Source organism: Mus caroli, chromosome 17 (genome assembly GCF_900094665.2).
Source record: "Mus caroli chromosome 17, CAROLI_EIJ_v1.1, whole genome shotgun sequence".
Lineage (NCBI taxonomy): Eukaryota > Metazoa > Chordata > Mammalia > Rodentia > Muridae > Mus > Mus caroli.
The window spans coordinates 20258365-20274695 of record NC_034586.1 but is presented as its reverse complement, the minus strand read 5'-3'; the positions used below and the strand labels follow the sequence as shown (position 1 = coordinate 20274695).

Genomic DNA, 16331 nt, shown 5'->3' with positions numbered 1-16331 from the left:
GATGGTTATGAGCCACCATGTGGTTGCTGGGATTTGAACTCTGGACCTTTGGAAGAGCAGTCGGGTGCTCTTACCCACTGAGCCATCTCACCAGCCCTGATTTGGTTAAATTCTTAAGTGCTAAGTTGGAAGGATGGCTCAGTAGCTAAGAGTACTTGTTGTAGCTGAGCTATGGTGGCGCACGCACGCCTTTAATCCCAGCACTTGGGAGGCAGAGGCAGAGGCAGGAGATCTCTGAGTTTGTGGCCAGCCTGGTCTACAAAGTGCATTCCAGGACAGCCAGGGCTACACAGAGAAACCCTGTCTCAAAAAGAAAAAAAAGTACTTGTTGCTCTTGCAGAGGACCTGGGTTCAATTCCTAGCACTTATACAGTAGTTAACAAGTGTAAATGTTTGTAACTAATTCCAGGTGATCTGATACCTTCTTCTGTTCTTTGTGGGCACCAGCCACACATATAGTATACCGACATACATGTAGGCAAAACACCCACATATGAAGTAAAAATAGATAACTCTTAAAGCAAAAGGGGGAGAGGGCAGGAGTGGTGGTGCACACCAGCACAGAGGAGGCAGAGGCAGGCAAATCTGAGTTCAAGCCATCCTGGTTCTAAGTAGTGAAATTCAGGACAGCTGTGGCCATGTAGAGCTCTGTGTATGAGTTATGTGGGTGCTGGGGATTGAACCTGGGTCCTCAGGTAGAGCAGCCAGTGCTCTTAACCACTAAGCCAGCTCCCAAAAAACAATTCTTTTTTGTTTTGTTTTGTTTTGTTTTTTGAGACATGGTTTCTCTGTATAGCCCTGGCAGTCCTGGAACTCACTCTGTAGACCAGGCTGGCCTTGAACTCAGAAATCTGCCTGCCTCTGCCTCCCAAGTGCTGGCATTAAAGGCATGTGCTACCACTGCCCGGCTATACAAATAATTCTTATGTAGTTATTATATATTAAGGGCTAGTGAGGAGAAGTGTCTTGATCTGTTGGTGAGGGGCCCAGATGCAGTGTATGTGGGATGTGTAATTGCTTTGGACTGCTTTATCCCTGGAGTAGACTCGGAGCAGGATGCTACCCAATGGGGACAATGTAGCATCAGAAGAGAGAAAGGAAGAGGCAGGGTGTGGGTGTGTCCCAATGGTAGAATGTTTGCTTAGCATGTTCAAAGCTCGTTTTCAGCACCATATACAAAATAGTGAGATTGTTTGGTCATAGGTGAGGGCTCCTGCTATTCTGTGTTTTTAAAAAGCTGGCCTATTAGGTAGTTCTTTGTGGATATCAACCTTCTAAAAGTCCCTGTTGTGCACCAGATACACTAATTAGCCCACTTTATTCTTCTCAAGATGTGGAAATAATTTCCGTATGGCAAGTGAGAGGCTTACACATTCAATCACCAGCAGTCCTTAAAATGTTTTAAATTCTGGGGATCCAAACTCAGAGGTCTTATGCATGCTAGGCAAGTGCTCTACCATTGAGCTACATCCCCAGCTCCCTGGTAATTTTAATTGTGGGCCCTCTGCTGTCTCCAAGCTTGCTTGGGTGAGTTCCTGTGCCGCCCAGCCTTCCCCTCCCTGGCTAGGTTGGAGGGTGGGAACTTTGGATAGGACAGCTTCAGTGCGTCCTTGCAGGATAACTGTGTGGTCAGGGTAACTCTGTAGCGAATGCTGGTCTCTCTGGGAGGCCTTGCTTCTGTAGACCTCTAAAGGATGGGGTTAGACCCTAGACTTCCCCAGCCTTGGATGTGTGTTCCTCCAGTGTGTTCCCAGTAGCTCCTGGGTGAGCAGGCATACCAACTCTGGTTTGAGGCCATCCTTGGGTATCTCCTTCTCAGCCTTGAAGGGAAGCTAGATAAGGACCTGATTGCCCACAGTCCCTTTGACATAAGGCTTATTGCAGATGAGGACGATGTGCACAGATGTGGCCGCTGCCAAGTGGAATTCACTGCCTTGGAGGACTTTGTCCAGCACAAGATTCAGAAGACCTGCCATCGGGCCCCACAGGAGGCCCTGCCCACCACCCCTGCTGCCACTGCACTGCTGGACCAGGAGGTGAGCCCATTCTAGTTGGTACCATCCTCACTCCTCTGGTTTGGCTCATTTATGAAACAGGATGTTTTGACCAACCTGTGCAGCTGATTTATGACAAGTGGCAGTTATGCATGGCTGTGAGTGAGGGAAGACCAGGCTATACTAGTAAGAGGGTTGTGGTGCTTTGCATGGCCTGGGGTAACTCAACCTTAGCAGCCTACATAGCTGTAGGGTGTGTGTGTGTGTGTGTGTTAAGAGATCATGGAAACTTCTGTCTTTTTCCTTATCTCCTGTCCTATACATATGGTTCCCAGGGATCTCTTGTAGTAGGCCCTACTGGGTCCTAGGACCTCCAGGAAGATAAGCCACTTGATTGGATCCCAGTGGTGTGTCGGGGGATGTACTCACTGTCTTACTAAATTAGACAGCTCCTTATGATACGGATGCTCTCTCATCAGTCTTAGTGGGTACAATGAAGAAGAGGCTCTGGCCAGGCCTGGTAGTATAGGTCTGTGATCCCAGCTTCAGAGGCGGCTAATGCAGAAGGATTTCAGGTTTAAGGCCAACTTGAGCTACAGTGTAAGTTTGAGGCTATCTTAGACAACTTCGATTCAAAATAACAACTTAAAGGAGGTTGGAGCAATGACTGAGTGGTTAAGAGCACTTGTTGCTCTTGTAGAGAACTCAAGCTCAGTCCCAGCTCTTGTGTGGCAGCTCACAACCATCTGCTACTCCAGGTCTGTGGATTCTGATGCCCTCTTTCTGGCCTTTGTGGGTAGTAGGCACACATGTTGTATACATACATACATACATACATACATACATACATACAAGCAGAACACTCATGTACATAAAATAAAAATAAATACATCTCTTATATTTTTACAAATGAAGAGAGGCCTAGGAATATAGCTCTGTAGTAGAATGTTTATTTAACCTGCATGAGGCTCCAGGTTCAGTCTTTAGTACCCTTGCTCCAAGAGAAGGGAGCCTCTAGGACAGTGTTCTCAACCTGTGGGTTGTGACCGTTTTGGAGTTGTCAAACAACCCTTTCACAGGGGTTACCCAAGACCATCAGAAAACATAAATATTTACATTACGATTCATAACAGTATTAAGATTACAGTTATAAAGTAGCAACAAAAATAATTTTATAGTTGGGGTCACCATGTGTGAGGAACTGTATTATAGGGTGTGGCATTAGGAAGGTAGAGGGGCTTTGCTAGAAAATTCAGTGGCCGTAGGATATGAGTAGGGAGCCCTACAGACTGCAGTAGAAAAGGATTAACTCTCCAGTCCTGCCCTTAGTACTTGCCCCTCACTGAGAGCCTTCCTGGATGGTATGTCTCACCATAGCCACGGGGGCCTTTCTTCTGACCGTGTGGCTGGGGTGGTGGGGCAGAGGTGCTACACTCCTGCAGCTAGCCTCACTATTTATGCTCTCTGATCTTTGCCCAGGCCATGGTGGTCAGAGGTGTTAGACTGATTGGGGCTGACCCAGACTCTGGGGCCAGGCTTCGAGTCAGGCTCAGAGCCATGCTCCCTCAGGAGCCCACCCTACAGCCTTCCTGTAGGACATGGACTGGACTAGAAGGAAGCTCCCTTCTTCCACACAGGGAGCCGAGGTTCTTCTCTCAATTCTGGAACCCACAGGTGCATCTCATGTGTTTGTGACCACATTGACAGGTGGTGCCCACAGCAGCAGAGGGAGGTCCAGATGAACCCATCACTGTGGCTCACATCGTGGTGGAGGCCACCTCTCTAGCAGAAGACATCAGCCATGCTCCTGACCTTGTTGGTAAGGCAGCTGTCCACGGGTCGCCCTCAATTCCGAGGGATTGCTTGATGGCTGATTTATAGTCAGGGCTGGGGGATCCACTGCTCATATCCTTCACTCTCCCAAGAGCCAGGCCTGTCCACTGAGGGGCCCCAGCCTCATGTGAGCCTTCCCCTAGGCAGGAGGAGGATCAGTAGCTACCATGCTCTTCAGGAAGGGAAGCCCAGGTCATTTTTCCGGCCCAGGGTACTTGTAGGCATTGGGGATCTCGGGGTGTACAACACTATGAACTTGTCTCTCTCCCGTGCATTGGCAGGCGGTCTCTGTCCTGGTCCTCCTTAGCATCTTCTGCACTTCTCTGCCACCTGAGCCTTCCTTCCTGTCCCTCTGCTTGTTTACACTGGCATGAGGATTGCTGCCCTGGTTCTTGTTGGGCTTTTATGAGCATATAACGCCGAGCCTCTTTGATGGCTAATGCTTTCAATTGAAGTGCTCACTGACTGCCGTGGACAGGGGCTACTGAGAGGGCTGGGTTGGGTCAAGTGCTCATTACTTGGAGACTATGCTGAGGAGCCAGGGAGTATTCAAAGGGCATTCTGGTTGAGGACAGGTAGAGGGAGTCAAGAGACTGACTGAGTTCAGGAAAGGGATGAGTGTTCAAAAGCCATTGAAGGATAATGGATGTTGGGAAGCTGATGCTCAGTGCTCTGCTGGGGCCAAGGCAGGTGGATGAATGGGCAGGAAGGGATTGAGACAGGATAGAACTTGACCTTGAGAAGCTCTGACAGTCAGCCGGGGCAGGAAGCAGAAAGGTCTGTTGAGGAAGCCAACCTTGGGAAGGGGGCTCTGAGCGCATTGCCTTCCTGAGGAGGTGGCACACCTGTCTGAGTCCCCACTGCCTTTCTCAATGTTCCTGCAACAGGGAGACTCATCCCTCAATACTCAGACTTCGGAATGTTGGCACGTGGGGGTGGGACTCCGGCATATAGTTTAGTTTCTGTGGTGGGTGGTGGTGTTTGGAAAACAAGTTCTCTGGGTTTTGATGTATAATCAGGCTCTACCAGCTGGGTCCTTTTCCACCTACTCCCAACCTCCAGTAATTTAAAGCTTTGGGTTAGCACAGCATTCCCCTCTTCAGGGACCCTCTGCTCCTGTATTCTCTGCAGGTATCCCCAGGGGAGGGGATCCAGGGGCCACCAGCATTTTTAATGGCCTGGGTAAAGAACAGGAAGTGAGGCAGTGGGCTGGCCAGCAGGGGCGGCGTGGGGTGGCAGAGTATCAGCTCTAGGTTCTCTGTATCCTGTCTAGTACAAAGGAATTTCCTCTTGGGATGGTGCACCTGTGTTCCTCGCCCATCAGGTCTGTCCTTTGGGAAGGGACTTTTGGAGCACTGGGCTGAAGCATGGGCGAGAGATGGATGCCCTTAATTGTTTCTGACTCATGGTGCTTACTCATTGTGTTTTGAGAGAATGGCTTGACAGAACACAGCCAGCAGGATGAAATGGCTTCTAAGACAGGTGTGTGGCTGGTTCCTACCACCACCTTTGAGTAGAAAAAGGGAAGTGTGTGTAGCCTGGCTACTCAGCATCCTCTGGGAAGGACAGAATCCTGGCCTTCTTTCCTCTAACCATTGCAGTGTCTACTTTCTCCAGTTAGTTCTGCACATGCATCTGGCTAGGCCTGCCTGTGTACCCACTGGCAGCAAAGGCCAGCAGACAGCCCCCAGGACCCTCTGTCCTTTCTATTGTCGAGTTTGGGACCATCTAGCAGAAAAACATGCAGGGAACTGAACTAGGATATCCGCTGCCTATTTACCATGGTATCCTGTTGTGGGACTGAGCCCCTGTGCCTCTTGGCATGGGGATGGGATATCTCCTCATGGGGAGTGTCCATATTGGGCACAATCTGGGGACCCTGAGCTCAGACAGCGCTACTGAGTTGAGGTGGTCTCTCTACCATGTTCGGTTGCCTGTAATGGCTGCTGCGTGGATTTCCCTCGGTGCAGATTGGATCTAGGTTCTAAGCCCTAGGACTGAGGTGGTGTGTGATCTAGATGGTTCTGAGGCTTCTAGTGGACACCTGTGGAGGGATCTCTCTGGGCAGGACTGTGATAGGTTTTTTAGGCTTATGTTAACTTGCCTCTCCCTCAGGAAGTGGGCACATCAAAGAGGTCATTGTGGCTGCTGAGGCAGAGCCAGGGGATGGCGAGATGGCAGAGGCTCCAGGCAGTCCTAACCATCAGGAACTTGGGCTTCTTGGGGAGGGTGAGCAGGCCCAAGTCAAGCTGCTGGTGAACAAGGAAGGCCGCTACGTGTGCATGCTATGTCACAAGACCTTCAAAACGGTGAGCCCCTGGGGCCAAGGGCCTGATGGCTCCCCTCCATGTTCCTATCCAACGAAGTGCCTTGAGCCTTACTGCTCCTCCCCACAGGGCAGCATCCTCAAGGCCCATATGGTAACGCACAGCAGCCACAAGGACCATGAGTGCAAGCTCTGTGGGGCCTCTTTTCGGACCAAGGGCTCTCTCATCCGGCACCACCGACGGCACACTGGTATGTGAAGTGGGGGTTCGAGCTACACTAAATAACTGCTGGTTGGCTCTAGGGGACCCTACAGCTTGCCTGTGTCCTTCTAGATGAAAAGACCTGGTATCCCCTCAACACAGGACATTGTCCATCTCCCACCGGGGGCTGACTGTTCTCTCTACAGATGAGCGCCCCTACAAATGTGCCAAGTGTGGAAAGAGTTTCCGAGAGTCAGGCGCTCTGACTCGGCACCTCAAATCTCTCACTCCATGCACAGAAAAGATCCGCTTCAGCATAAGCAAGGACACAGCTGTGGGCAAAGAGGAAGTGCCTGCAGGTCAGCTTTGGGGGGAGGCAGCCCACCTGAGTTCCTGGGACTGGGGTTTCCCAAATTGGCTGCCAGGCTCTTCAAGGACTCATTGAACTCTGCCTTAAAGGGTCCAGTGCCTCCACTGTGGGGACGGTGACATCATCAGTGGCAGGAGACCCCATGGAGACATCACCTGTGATTCACCTGGTGACAGATGCCAAGGGTACTGTCATCCATGAAGTCCACGTCCAGATGCAGGAGCTTCCCCTGGGCATGAAAGCCCTGACCCCAGAGGTGGGTGATCTTCCTGAGCTTTGGCAGGGAAGCAGTGAGGGAGTACGAGTTCAAGTCTAGGGAGAATGGGGTGGAATTTAATGAGAACAAAGTCAGTTAGCTGGCTGTGCAGCATGGGGCTCCAGAGATGGGCCTGTGGGGAGTCTGCCGGGGGTGGGGGTGGGGAGGGAATGGGTGCTCTGTGCTGGGCTGCCTGACAGGCTTGCCTCCTTCCTTCTCTCCCTCTATCTCCCTTACAGTCCCCAGACTCGGAGGAGCTCCCCTGTTCCAGTGAGAACAGCCGTGAGAACCTGCTACATCAGGCCATGCAGAATTCTGGCATCGTCCTTGAGAGGGTTGCTGGAGATGAGAGTGCTCTGGAGCCAGCCCCTCCCTCTGGTTCCAGTCCCCAGTGCCTGGGAGATGGATCCCCAGAACTGCCACTGCTGAAGGTGGAGCAGATAGAGACAGTAGGTTTTTGTTACTGTCCTGCTCCCTCTGATGGGGCTGACCCAATGTTTGCTTCTCATGTGGGGGTGGGAGCTGCTAGCTACCTCATTCATTTTTATTTAGTTTTTTTCTGTCTTTGAGAAACAGTCTAGTGTAATCCAGGTAGCCTCAAATTTACGGTGTAGCCAGTGTTAACCTCAGTTCTTGGTTCTCCTGCTTCTACTGGGTGCTGGAATTGCAGGCTGCACCACCATGCCTGGCTTGAAGAGTAGCATTGCTTTCTGCTCTACTGCTCTCTAGACTGTTAACTCCCTTACCTAAAGCCTGGAGGGAAGAGGGCTGACTCTTGCTTTTGGTACCATTGAAGCACAGCTTACAGTAGGTACTAGAGGTTGGTCTGTGGTCTCCCAGCAGGTGGCCAGTGAGGCCGCCACTGTGCCCAGGACCCACCCGTGCCCTCAGTGCAGTGAGACTTTCCCAACAGCAGCCACGCTGGAGGCCCACAAGAGAGGTCACATAGGTGGGTAGTAGGGAGGTGAGGGGTCCGTGGGTGGCGTAGTCCATGGGCTGGCAGCTGGTAGGCTTGTGGGTGGTGAAAATGCCCTGACATTGGGTATGGCTTCAGCGCCGAGGCCATTCACCTGCACACAGTGTGGCAAGGCCTTCCCCAAAGCCTACCTGCTCAAGAAGCACCAGGAGGTGCACGTGCACGAGCGCCGCTTCCGTTGTGGAGACTGTGGGAAGCTTTACAAGACCATCGCTCATGTGCGGGGCCACCGACGTGTCCACTCAGACGAGAGGCCTTTCCCTTGTCCCCAGTGCGGCAAGCGTTACAAAACCAAGGTAAGCTTCGGTCCTGCAGAGATCCTTATACCTAAACCACCCTCCGCTGTCTAATGGGGGTCTGGTTGTGCCCTCTTCCTAGCCCAGTCTGTTTACTCTTAGCCTCTCAGACCTGGGGGGTGGGGTACGGTGGAGAGCAGGCTGTCACAGAAAGGTCTCCCTAGAATGCCCAGCAAGTACACTTCCGGACACATCTGGAAGAAAAGCCCCATGTGTGCCAGTTCTGCAGCCGAGGCTTCCGGGAGAAGGGCTCTCTGGTGCGGCATGTGAGGCACCACACAGGCGAGAAACCTTTCAAGTGCTACAAGTGTGGCCGTGGCTTCGCAGAGCATGGCACACTCAACCGGCACCTGCGCACTAAAGGTTTGAGCCACACGTGGCAGGAGAGGGTGAGGGCGTAAGGGCTGGGGTCAACTGGCCCAGACTGGGCTGACCATCCCCGTTGGCAGGGGGCTGCCTGCTAGAAGTGGAGGAGTTGCTGGTATCTGAGGAGAGCCCTTCTGCGGCTGCCACTGTGCTTGCAGAAGACCCCCACACCGTGCTGGTGGAGTTCTCGTCTGTGGTAGCTGATACCCAAGAGTACATTATTGAGGTAGGTATAAAGCTGGTGGGGCAGGTTTGGACTCGGGACAGCCCATGATGACCTCCAGTCAACTGTCCAGGCCACTGCAGATGACACAGAGACCAGTGAAGCCACCGAGATCATTGAGGGCACGCAGACAGAGGTGAGGGTCTGGGTGAGGGATGGGAGAATCACCGGACTGCTGGGCAGCCCCTCAGGCTGAGCCATGCTCTCTGCAGGTGGACAGTCACATCATGAAGGTGGTCCAGCAGATCGTCCACCAGGCTGGTGCTGGGCACCAGATCATCGTGCAGAATGTCACCATGGACCAGGAGACAGCACTGGGTTCGGAGGCAGCTGCTGCAGACACGATCACCATTGCCACTCCTGAGAGTCTTACTGAGCAGGTGGCCATGACACTGGCTTCAGCGATCAGTGAGGGTACTGTGCTCACAGCCCGGGCAGGTCCAAACAGTACTGAACAGGCCACTGTGACAATGGTGTCATCAGAGGACATAGAGATCCTTGAGCACGGAGGAGAGCTGGTCATCGCTTCACCAGAGGGCCAGCTTGAGGTACAGACGGTCATCGTATAGTTTGAGGGCCTCTGCTGTGGAAGATCGAGGACCCTTAGTGTCTCCCTGCACTTGCCTGGTCAGAAGACATCCAAGTTCAGGCAGCCAAAGGAGAGAGAGAGAGAGAACAGGCAGTTTTGGGATTGTTTTTGTTTGTTTGTTTTCTGCTTTACAATAAAACATAAAAAACCTGCAGTTTGTTGTGATGGGGTAGAGGCAGCCTCTGGGGCTGGCACAACTGCCTTCATAGGTACCCTCTGGACACACTTGCCTGCTCAGGCCACCCTCTAGCAACACTCTTGGCTTCTAGCCCTGGTGGCGCCTCAAGGCGCGTGGGTGTCTCTGGCATGTTGACAGACAGCCTCCTACCCTACCTAGCTGGATCTGTGACTCCAGTTTTCACAGGCCTGCTAGGGTATGAGGTGTTCCTTCTCAGCTTCCACATCTGGGACTATGAGGTTGGTCTAGAGACCTAGGAACTTGGGTCAGCCCGAGTAGCTGATGCTTTCCTCTGTGATGGGCCGGTGTTGGAGAAGCAGCAGGAGATGGCAGAGCAGGCTAGAGCTGGGCTTTCTTAGTTTCTCAGCCTGCTTCCCTGAGGGGATACAACTCTAGGAAGAAAGAGAAGTTGGCCATGGGCATGGCTGTCCCTTTCAGTATAGTGTTGAGGTGGCTAGGGGCTTTTGCCCTGATTTTCAGTTAATGGAAATGACTTAGCATATGCTCTGTCCCTTGCCCTCTTGGGTCTCTGGAATGTGAGCCAGTTCTGGAATCCACCCCATGGAAGGGGTGGTTCCCATTGTAGCCCAGCCCCTTCCTGGTCCAGGGCATCATATACCTGAGTGCTTTGAAATCAGAGCTATTGTGGGTCCAAGACTGCAGTTCATCTTGAGCCATCTTAGGCCCTCAGTCTGGACTGAATCTCACTGACTCGGGACATTTTATTCACAGCCCAGGTAAGTCCAAGGGGCTTGGCTGAGCCAGAGACTGCATGGAAATAGAATCTTTCCAGCCTTGCAATGACATCACTGTCTCCATACACACTGGAGAAACACGGGAGTGTGTCAGGATGCAGGCCAATCCTGGGTGCCAGATCTAGTTGGTTACAGACATGCTGTGACTTGGTATTGGTTGGTGTTACTCTGGGACATTCCTGTCTCGAGGTTTTCTGCTTTTGTCATGGGTTGGCCCTGGGCCCCGCTGACAGCAGTTTGGGCACTGGGGATCATGGGAGCCACAGCGCTGCGGATTGGAGCCTTCAATGTTCAGAGCTTTGGAGACAACAAAGTGTCAGATCCAGACTGTGGCAGTGTCATAGCACAGGTGAGACCAAGTTGGGTGGGGATGGGCTGGGAGCAATGGAGGGTGAGTGAGAGGGAGGGCTTGGGAAGTGGGGAGCAGGATGGGAACCAGGAGCTAGGCTCTGGGCAATTAGGCTGATTGGGACGGTGCATCTGTGGGTTTTCCTCCAGATCCTGGCCGGCTATGATATCGCCCTGGTGCAAGAGGTACGAGACCCAGACCTAAGTGCAGTGTCCTTGCTCATGGAGCAAATTAACAGGTGTGGCAGGGCTGGGCCCCACAACCCCAGCCAAGATGACAAGCTTGGTTCGGTGCCTTGACCCAGGGACTGGCGTCTCTCTCCGCAGAGTGTCCAAGCACGAGTATGGCTTTGTGAGCAGCAAGCCACTCGGACGTGACCAGTACAAGGAAATGTACCTGTTTGTCTACAGGTGAGAGGCGGGTTGCAGGGAGGGGACACGGGGGCAGAGGTAAGCAGCTCCAGCCATCTTGTTCTCTGCTGCTCCCAGGAAAGATGTAGCGTCAGTGGTGAGCACGTACCAGTACCCAGACCCAGAGGATGCTTTCAGCCGGGAGCCTTTTGTGGTCAAATTCTCAGTTCCTAGCTGTGGTGAGTTGATACTGCCCTCTCCCAGACAAACCTATCTCTTCCAGGCTTCCCTTGACCCTCATATCCCCTCACCTTCCACAGCCGCCAAGGAGCTGGTGCTGATCCCCCTCCATGCAGCGCCACACCAGGCGGTGGCAGAGATCGATGCGCTCTACGATGTGTACCTTGATGTCATTGACAAGTGGAACACCGATGTAGGCAACCCCCCCACCCCCTCGCCCCCAACTCATGTCTCAGACCACAAGTGTTCTCAGAGGTCTGGACCACTGTGCACTAAGATGTACCATGCTTGCCTACAGGACATGCTGTTTCTGGGTGACTTTAATGCCGACTGCAAGTACGTGAAGGAGCATGACTGGCCATCGATCCGCCTTCGAAGCAGTGAGGTGTTTAAATGGCTCATCCCAGACAGTGTGGACACCACAGTGGGCAACTCAGATTGTGCCTATGACCGGATTGTAGTGAGTGGCGCCCATCTGCGCAGGAGCCTGAAGCCCCACTCAGCCTCAGTTCACAACTTTCAGGAGGAATTTGACCTAGATCAGACCCAGGTGAGTGTGAACAGGGCTCCAGCAGACATACTAGCCAGCCCCCTCAGGAGAGGGCTCACAGAAATGCTCACCCGCTGGGAGTTTACACTGGTGTTTGCTCTAGCAAAAGCAATTCTAGACAAGGGTCCTTAGAGTGCCAAGCCCCCAGGAAGGGACTGTTGGCACACTTCTGTTCTCTGCCACATGGAGGCAGTATGAGGCCCAAGAGTGGCTACCAGGCCTTCACTGCCTTCTTGGTGGTGGTGGTGGTGGTGGCAGGGTGTGGGTGTGTGTGTGTGTGTGGGGGGAGCAGCTAGAGAAAATGCTGCCCTGCTGAACCGCTGAGACTCCCCCACCCCCTCTCCTTCCAGGCTCTTGCCATCAGTGACCATTTTCCTGTGGAAGTGACTTTCAAGCCTCACTGACAGCCAAGGCCTCAGGATATGCCACCTGCAGACTATTACCACAAGGAATGGCACCACAGTGAATCATTCAGGTGGCAGGCCACCCACCCACTGAGGACACAGGGTAGGATCAGCTGGCGTGGACAATGGCTGTGAACACATTACAGGATTCCTTAAAGCTCCCATTTCCTCATCTGCAAGGTGAACTAACATCACCTACCTCATCGGGCTGCTGTGAGGAGAACCGAGCAGCGCCAGGCACATAGCTGCATGCTTAATAAACAAGCCGCTCTTGGCCAGGACTACCCACAGGTTGGATGGGGCCTCTGTGCTTTCTGAGACCTCTGTATCGAGGCTGCAGAGCCTGGTCTTACTGTCCAGTAGGTCTGTTTCCATTGTTGTTGTTGTTCACTTCTCAGCCTGGAGGTGCTGGCTCCTCCACACCATGCCAGCTCCCTATCCTTACTGCCTTTGTGCAAACTTCAAATGCTTGCATGAATCATCACCCAGTCACCCAATGGCAGCTCAGATGGTAATGTCTTTCTGGACCCTGCTGGATTTGAGAGCAGGCCCCTGATCATTCTGCCCCAGGGATCCTAAGGCCTCACGTAGCACTGCCGGCAGCAATGGCAGCTACACCTACCCTGTTAGTGAGCTCTTCTGCCACCTTCTGAAAAGGAACCTACAGCAAAGGCAACTGCTGGGCCTGAGTCCTGCTCAGCCTGCACTCTGCTTAGGCCAAGCTGTTCAAAGGGGCCTCATGGACCAGAAAGGTGCTTGCAGTTGCAGCCATAGGGCCCCATGCTTCGAGGGACAGCCTCTCTGTATGTACACATACACTTGGATAAGCCAGAGGCCCAGCAAGTTTCTACCTTGTTTCGAGAGGAGGTGTCTCACTGGCACTCGCTGGCTGGCCGGCTAGAGCCTCAGAGATCCGCCTGTCCCTGCCTCGCCAGCACTGGGGTCAAGCGAGTCCACCATGCCCTGCTTTGTTTCAAGTTCTCACCATAGCATGGGAAGCACTGTAACGACAGACCTACCCCCACCCAGCTAATGGGACTGTTAGAACACACACACACACACACTCACTGTATATGTACATGTATGCATATTTGCATGTATGTGTGTATGCACCACATGCTTCATATGAAGTGCTTTTGGAGGCCAGAGGGGGCATTGGATACCTTGGAACTGCAGTTACCACGTGGGTGCTGGGATTTGAACCTGCATCCTCTACAACAGCAGCTAGTGTTCATAATCACTGACCTATGTCTCCATTCCTGAAACAGGACATTTTAAGGTTAGGAACACAAGAGCTAAGAGTTTTTAAGTTGAAGAATACCTTGTTTATAATCTTTGGGACCAGTGGATCCCTAGAAGGCACATGTGAGGCAGCCGTAGGTTAGCCCTTCTTTTTTTTGTTTTTTTGTTTTTTTTTTCTTTTTTCTTTCCTTTTTTTTTTTTTTTTTTTTTTTTTTTTTTTTTTTTTTTTTTTTTTTTTTTTTTTTTTTTTTTTTTGAGACAGGGTTTCTCTGTGTAGCCCTGGCTGTCCTGGAACTCACTCTGTAGACCAGGCTGGCCTCGAACTCAGAAATCCACCTAGGTTAGCCCTTCTTTTGCTTGAGCTTTTCCAAGTACATGTGCAGGGACTTCTGGATGGAGTCTTTGGAGATGAAACTGGTGAAATTCTGGATGTCAGCCTCTCGCTGCTTGATGAGGTTGTCTGCGGTGGCCTTTCGCATCATGTTCTTTGTCAGCTGCCGAGAATGGTCTGAAGAAAACAGGGTTACTCATGAAACTCACCTATACTTTCTTCAAGTACTGAAATATAAACTCTCCTAGAGTTCAGAAAATCAGAGAAAGCATTAGGGCAGCTAAGGTGGGCTAGGGAGTCCAGGGTCAGCCTGAAATACATAGCAATATCCCGTCTAGACAAACCAACATAAATAAAAGGTAGGAGCAGGCAGGAGAATACTGCAAGAGTTCCCCCCACCCCAACCCCTCGAGACAGGGTTTCTCTGTATAGCCCTGGCTGTCCTGAAACTCACTCTGTAGACCAGGCTGGCCTTGAACTTAGAAATCAGGCTGCCTCTGCCTCCTGAGTGCTGGGGTTAAAGGCATGCACCACCACCACCCAGTGCGAGACAGTTGTTATTGTTGCGGCTGAGCCAGTCTCTGTGGCTCAGGATGGTCTTGGATGTGTAGCACTGCTCTTTTAGTCCCGAGTGTTAGGATTACAGGCACTGCCACTGTGCCTGCCTCTTGAAGTTTGCTGTGCTTTATGTCATTTCTAGGGCTTGGCACACAAATCAGCGGTAGAGAACACGCCTGGGGCCCCAAGTCTCAGCCCCACAGTCCCAGAGATAGCTGATATGTTCTTTTCCTTGAATTCTATTGACCGCATTTTCCAAATCAGTAAACGCTTGGTAGTGCATGGAGGGACTGGCTCCCAAGAGAAGAGGGTTTCAAGGAGGCCTGCCTAAACTCTTTATAATTTGGGAAATCTATGAACTTCATTGTCCCTGGGCGTGGTGGCACACGACTAATCCCAGCACTTGGGAGGCAGAGGCAGGTGGGTTTCTGAGACCAGGCCAGCCTGGTCTACAGAGTGAGTTCTAGGACAGCCAGGGCTACACAGAGAAACCCTGTCTTGGAAAACCAACCAACCAACCAACCAACCAAACAAACAGTTCAATGTCTGAGCTGGTGGCACATGCCCGTGTTCCAACAAGGAGAGGTTCCAAATCTGAAGAGATGGGGTAAGTAGGTTGTTTCAGGAAAACCTTAGCTACACAGTGAGACCCTGTCTCAACAAAGTCAAACACCAAAACGTTTTGGTGTCCCTGCCGTTTCACCACATTGGCTGTATGACCAGCTGTGTTCTGATGGCTTCCCTCCTTCTGTAAGAGCCCTACTCAACAGCAGTCTCCTGACAGGTAAAGCTCACTCCTGCGTTACAGCATCACGGAAACAGACCAAGAGCACAGCCTACTGTCCCAGATCCCAACTTGTGAGGAGGACTTTTGGTTTCACCAGGGTGGGTCAACCAGAATGAGAAAGGGCTTCCCTTAACCAGCCGCTCCAAAGCTGCCCACTGCTTGCTCCTTACCTGGAATAGCTAACCACCTGGCCATCACTGAGCGAGCCTTGCTGTGTACCTGATCCTCAGGTACCACCTCATCCACCACTCCCACCTTGAGGGCCTCTGCTGGTGGGAAAAGGGTCCCCAGCTGAAGGGCACGCTCTGCCTCCCGGTGCCCGATGGTGTTCACATACATGTCTTTAAACCTGCAACGAAGACATTGTTTACCTCTGAGCGATGAGGGGATGGATGTTCTACCAGAATGCAAATATAAAGTGTGGGTGCAGTCCTTTGTATTACCAGAAGGGGGCAACAATGCCCAGCAGGCTCTCATTCAATCCTATAGTATATTTGGGGTTGTCAGCCATAACCCTGTAGTCACAGCAGAGAGCCAAGAGGCACCCTCCAGCTGGAGAGGCTCCCTGCAGAGAGAAAAGAATTGGTCAGGAGGTGTTCCAGTAATATTCCTGGGCAGGGCAGAAGGCACGCCCACACTTGCAAGGGATGAGGAGAGGTCAGAGCTCAGGGCACGGCACTGGGCCAAGTATGTTTGGTAGGTATGTAAACTGCGACTGGCACCTCAGGGATCAAAGGCTTTGCCATAGGACTCTTTAGCATTTGGGGGGGCCAAAAATTTCCTCAGAACAGCAAGTTGCTTCTCCTATTGCAGTTTTCACCTGATGCTAAGACAGACCTGTCAGGCTGTAGAGCTGTTATCACACAGAGTGACCAGTATGCTTGGGAACCCCAAAATGGTAGTGTCCTCCTTGTGTGACCTTCATGCCCCCTAATGAGACAAGTCATCGTGTTTTCTCCAGTGTCTTACATTCTCTTTTAGCTTTCTCTCCAGTCTCTCCTTTCAGCTCCCATGGCTCTGATCCTTAGAGCCACACCAACTTAGAGAACTCTTGAGTTTTTTCTTCTTTTTTTTTTTTTTTTTTAAAGATTTATTTATTATTATTATATCTAAGTACACTGTAACTGTCTTCAGACACACCAGAAGAGGGCATCAGATCTCATTACAGATGGTTGTGAGCCACCATGTGGTTGCTGGGATTTGAACTCTGGACCTT

The 16331-nt window shown here is 51.8% G+C and overlaps 3 protein-coding genes across 7 annotated transcripts in view; 2 read left to right on the top strand and 1 right to left on the bottom strand.

The window, feature by feature from the left end:
* E4f1 (E4F transcription factor 1) overlaps positions 1 to 9525 on the top strand; it is a 12107-nt gene extending 2582 nt beyond the window's left edge. Inside the window, exons 2-14 of one of the 3 annotated variants that reach the window (XM_021186235.2) lie at positions 1885 to 2036; positions 3702 to 3813; positions 5943 to 6136; positions 6224 to 6344; positions 6502 to 6654; positions 6755 to 6921; positions 7161 to 7370; positions 7762 to 7870; positions 7976 to 8193; positions 8358 to 8556; positions 8643 to 8785; positions 8856 to 8918; positions 8995 to 9525. In XM_021186235.2, the coding sequence (XP_021041894.1) occupies positions 1885 to 2036; positions 3702 to 3813; positions 5943 to 6136; positions 6224 to 6344; positions 6502 to 6654; positions 6755 to 6921; positions 7161 to 7370; positions 7762 to 7870; positions 7976 to 8193; positions 8358 to 8556; positions 8643 to 8785; positions 8856 to 8918; positions 8995 to 9351 (2198 nt within the window). In that variant the 3' untranslated portion in view covers positions 9352 to 9525. The remainder of the gene's footprint in view (positions 1 to 1884; positions 2037 to 3701; positions 3814 to 5942; positions 6137 to 6223; positions 6345 to 6501; positions 6655 to 6754; positions 6922 to 7160; positions 7371 to 7761; positions 7871 to 7975; positions 8194 to 8357; positions 8557 to 8642; positions 8786 to 8855; positions 8919 to 8994) is intronic. The other 2 variants (XM_029471481.1, XM_021186236.2) reach the window with 2 other exon arrangements.
* A 130-nt stretch (positions 9526 to 9655) lies between these two features.
* On the top strand, positions 9656 to 12691 carry Dnase1l2 (deoxyribonuclease 1 like 2). 3 transcript variants are annotated; one of them, XM_029471482.1, is made up of 8 exons: positions 9656 to 10286; positions 10494 to 10653; positions 10803 to 10891; positions 10980 to 11063; positions 11142 to 11242; positions 11324 to 11436; positions 11542 to 11793; positions 12144 to 12678. In XM_029471482.1, exons 2-8 carry the CDS (start codon positions 10510 to 10512, stop codon positions 12195 to 12197), a joined length of 837 nt encoding a protein of 278 aa, XP_029327342.1. In that variant the 5' UTR covers positions 9656 to 10286; positions 10494 to 10509; the 3' UTR covers positions 12198 to 12678. The 3 variants fall into 3 exon arrangements, with proteins under 3 accessions (XP_029327342.1, XP_021005448.1, XP_021005450.1); XM_021149789.2 differs by having other exon boundaries at positions 9656 to 10653; positions 12144 to 12691; XM_021149791.2 differs by having other exon boundaries at positions 11142 to 11436.
* A 1011-nt stretch (positions 12692 to 13702) lies between these two features.
* Positions 13703 to 16331, bottom strand: part of Eci1 (enoyl-CoA delta isomerase 1) — a 15130-nt gene continuing 12501 nt past the window's right edge. The window contains exons 5-7 of the mRNA XM_021149102.2: positions 15559 to 15690; positions 15286 to 15464; positions 13703 to 13947 (exon numbers count right to left, since the gene is read on the bottom strand). Of these exons, the coding sequence (XP_021004761.1) occupies positions 13781 to 13947; positions 15286 to 15464; positions 15559 to 15690 (478 nt within the window). The 3' untranslated portion in view covers positions 13703 to 13780. The remainder of the gene's footprint in view (positions 13948 to 15285; positions 15465 to 15558; positions 15691 to 16331) is intronic.

Coding starts and splice junctions, on each gene's coding strand:
- Dnase1l2 (XM_021149791.2), top strand. CDS start 10,510: ATGGGTTGGCCCTGGGCCCCGCTGACAGCAGTTTGGGCACTGGGGATC. Junction 10,892..10,979: donor CTCATGGAGCAAATTAACAG/GTGTGGCAGGGC, acceptor CTCTCTCCGCAG/AGTGTCCAAGCACGAGTATG. Junction 11,794..12,143: donor TTGACCTAGATCAGACCCAG/GTGAGTGTGAAC, acceptor CTCTCCTTCCAG/GCTCTTGCCATCAGTGACCA.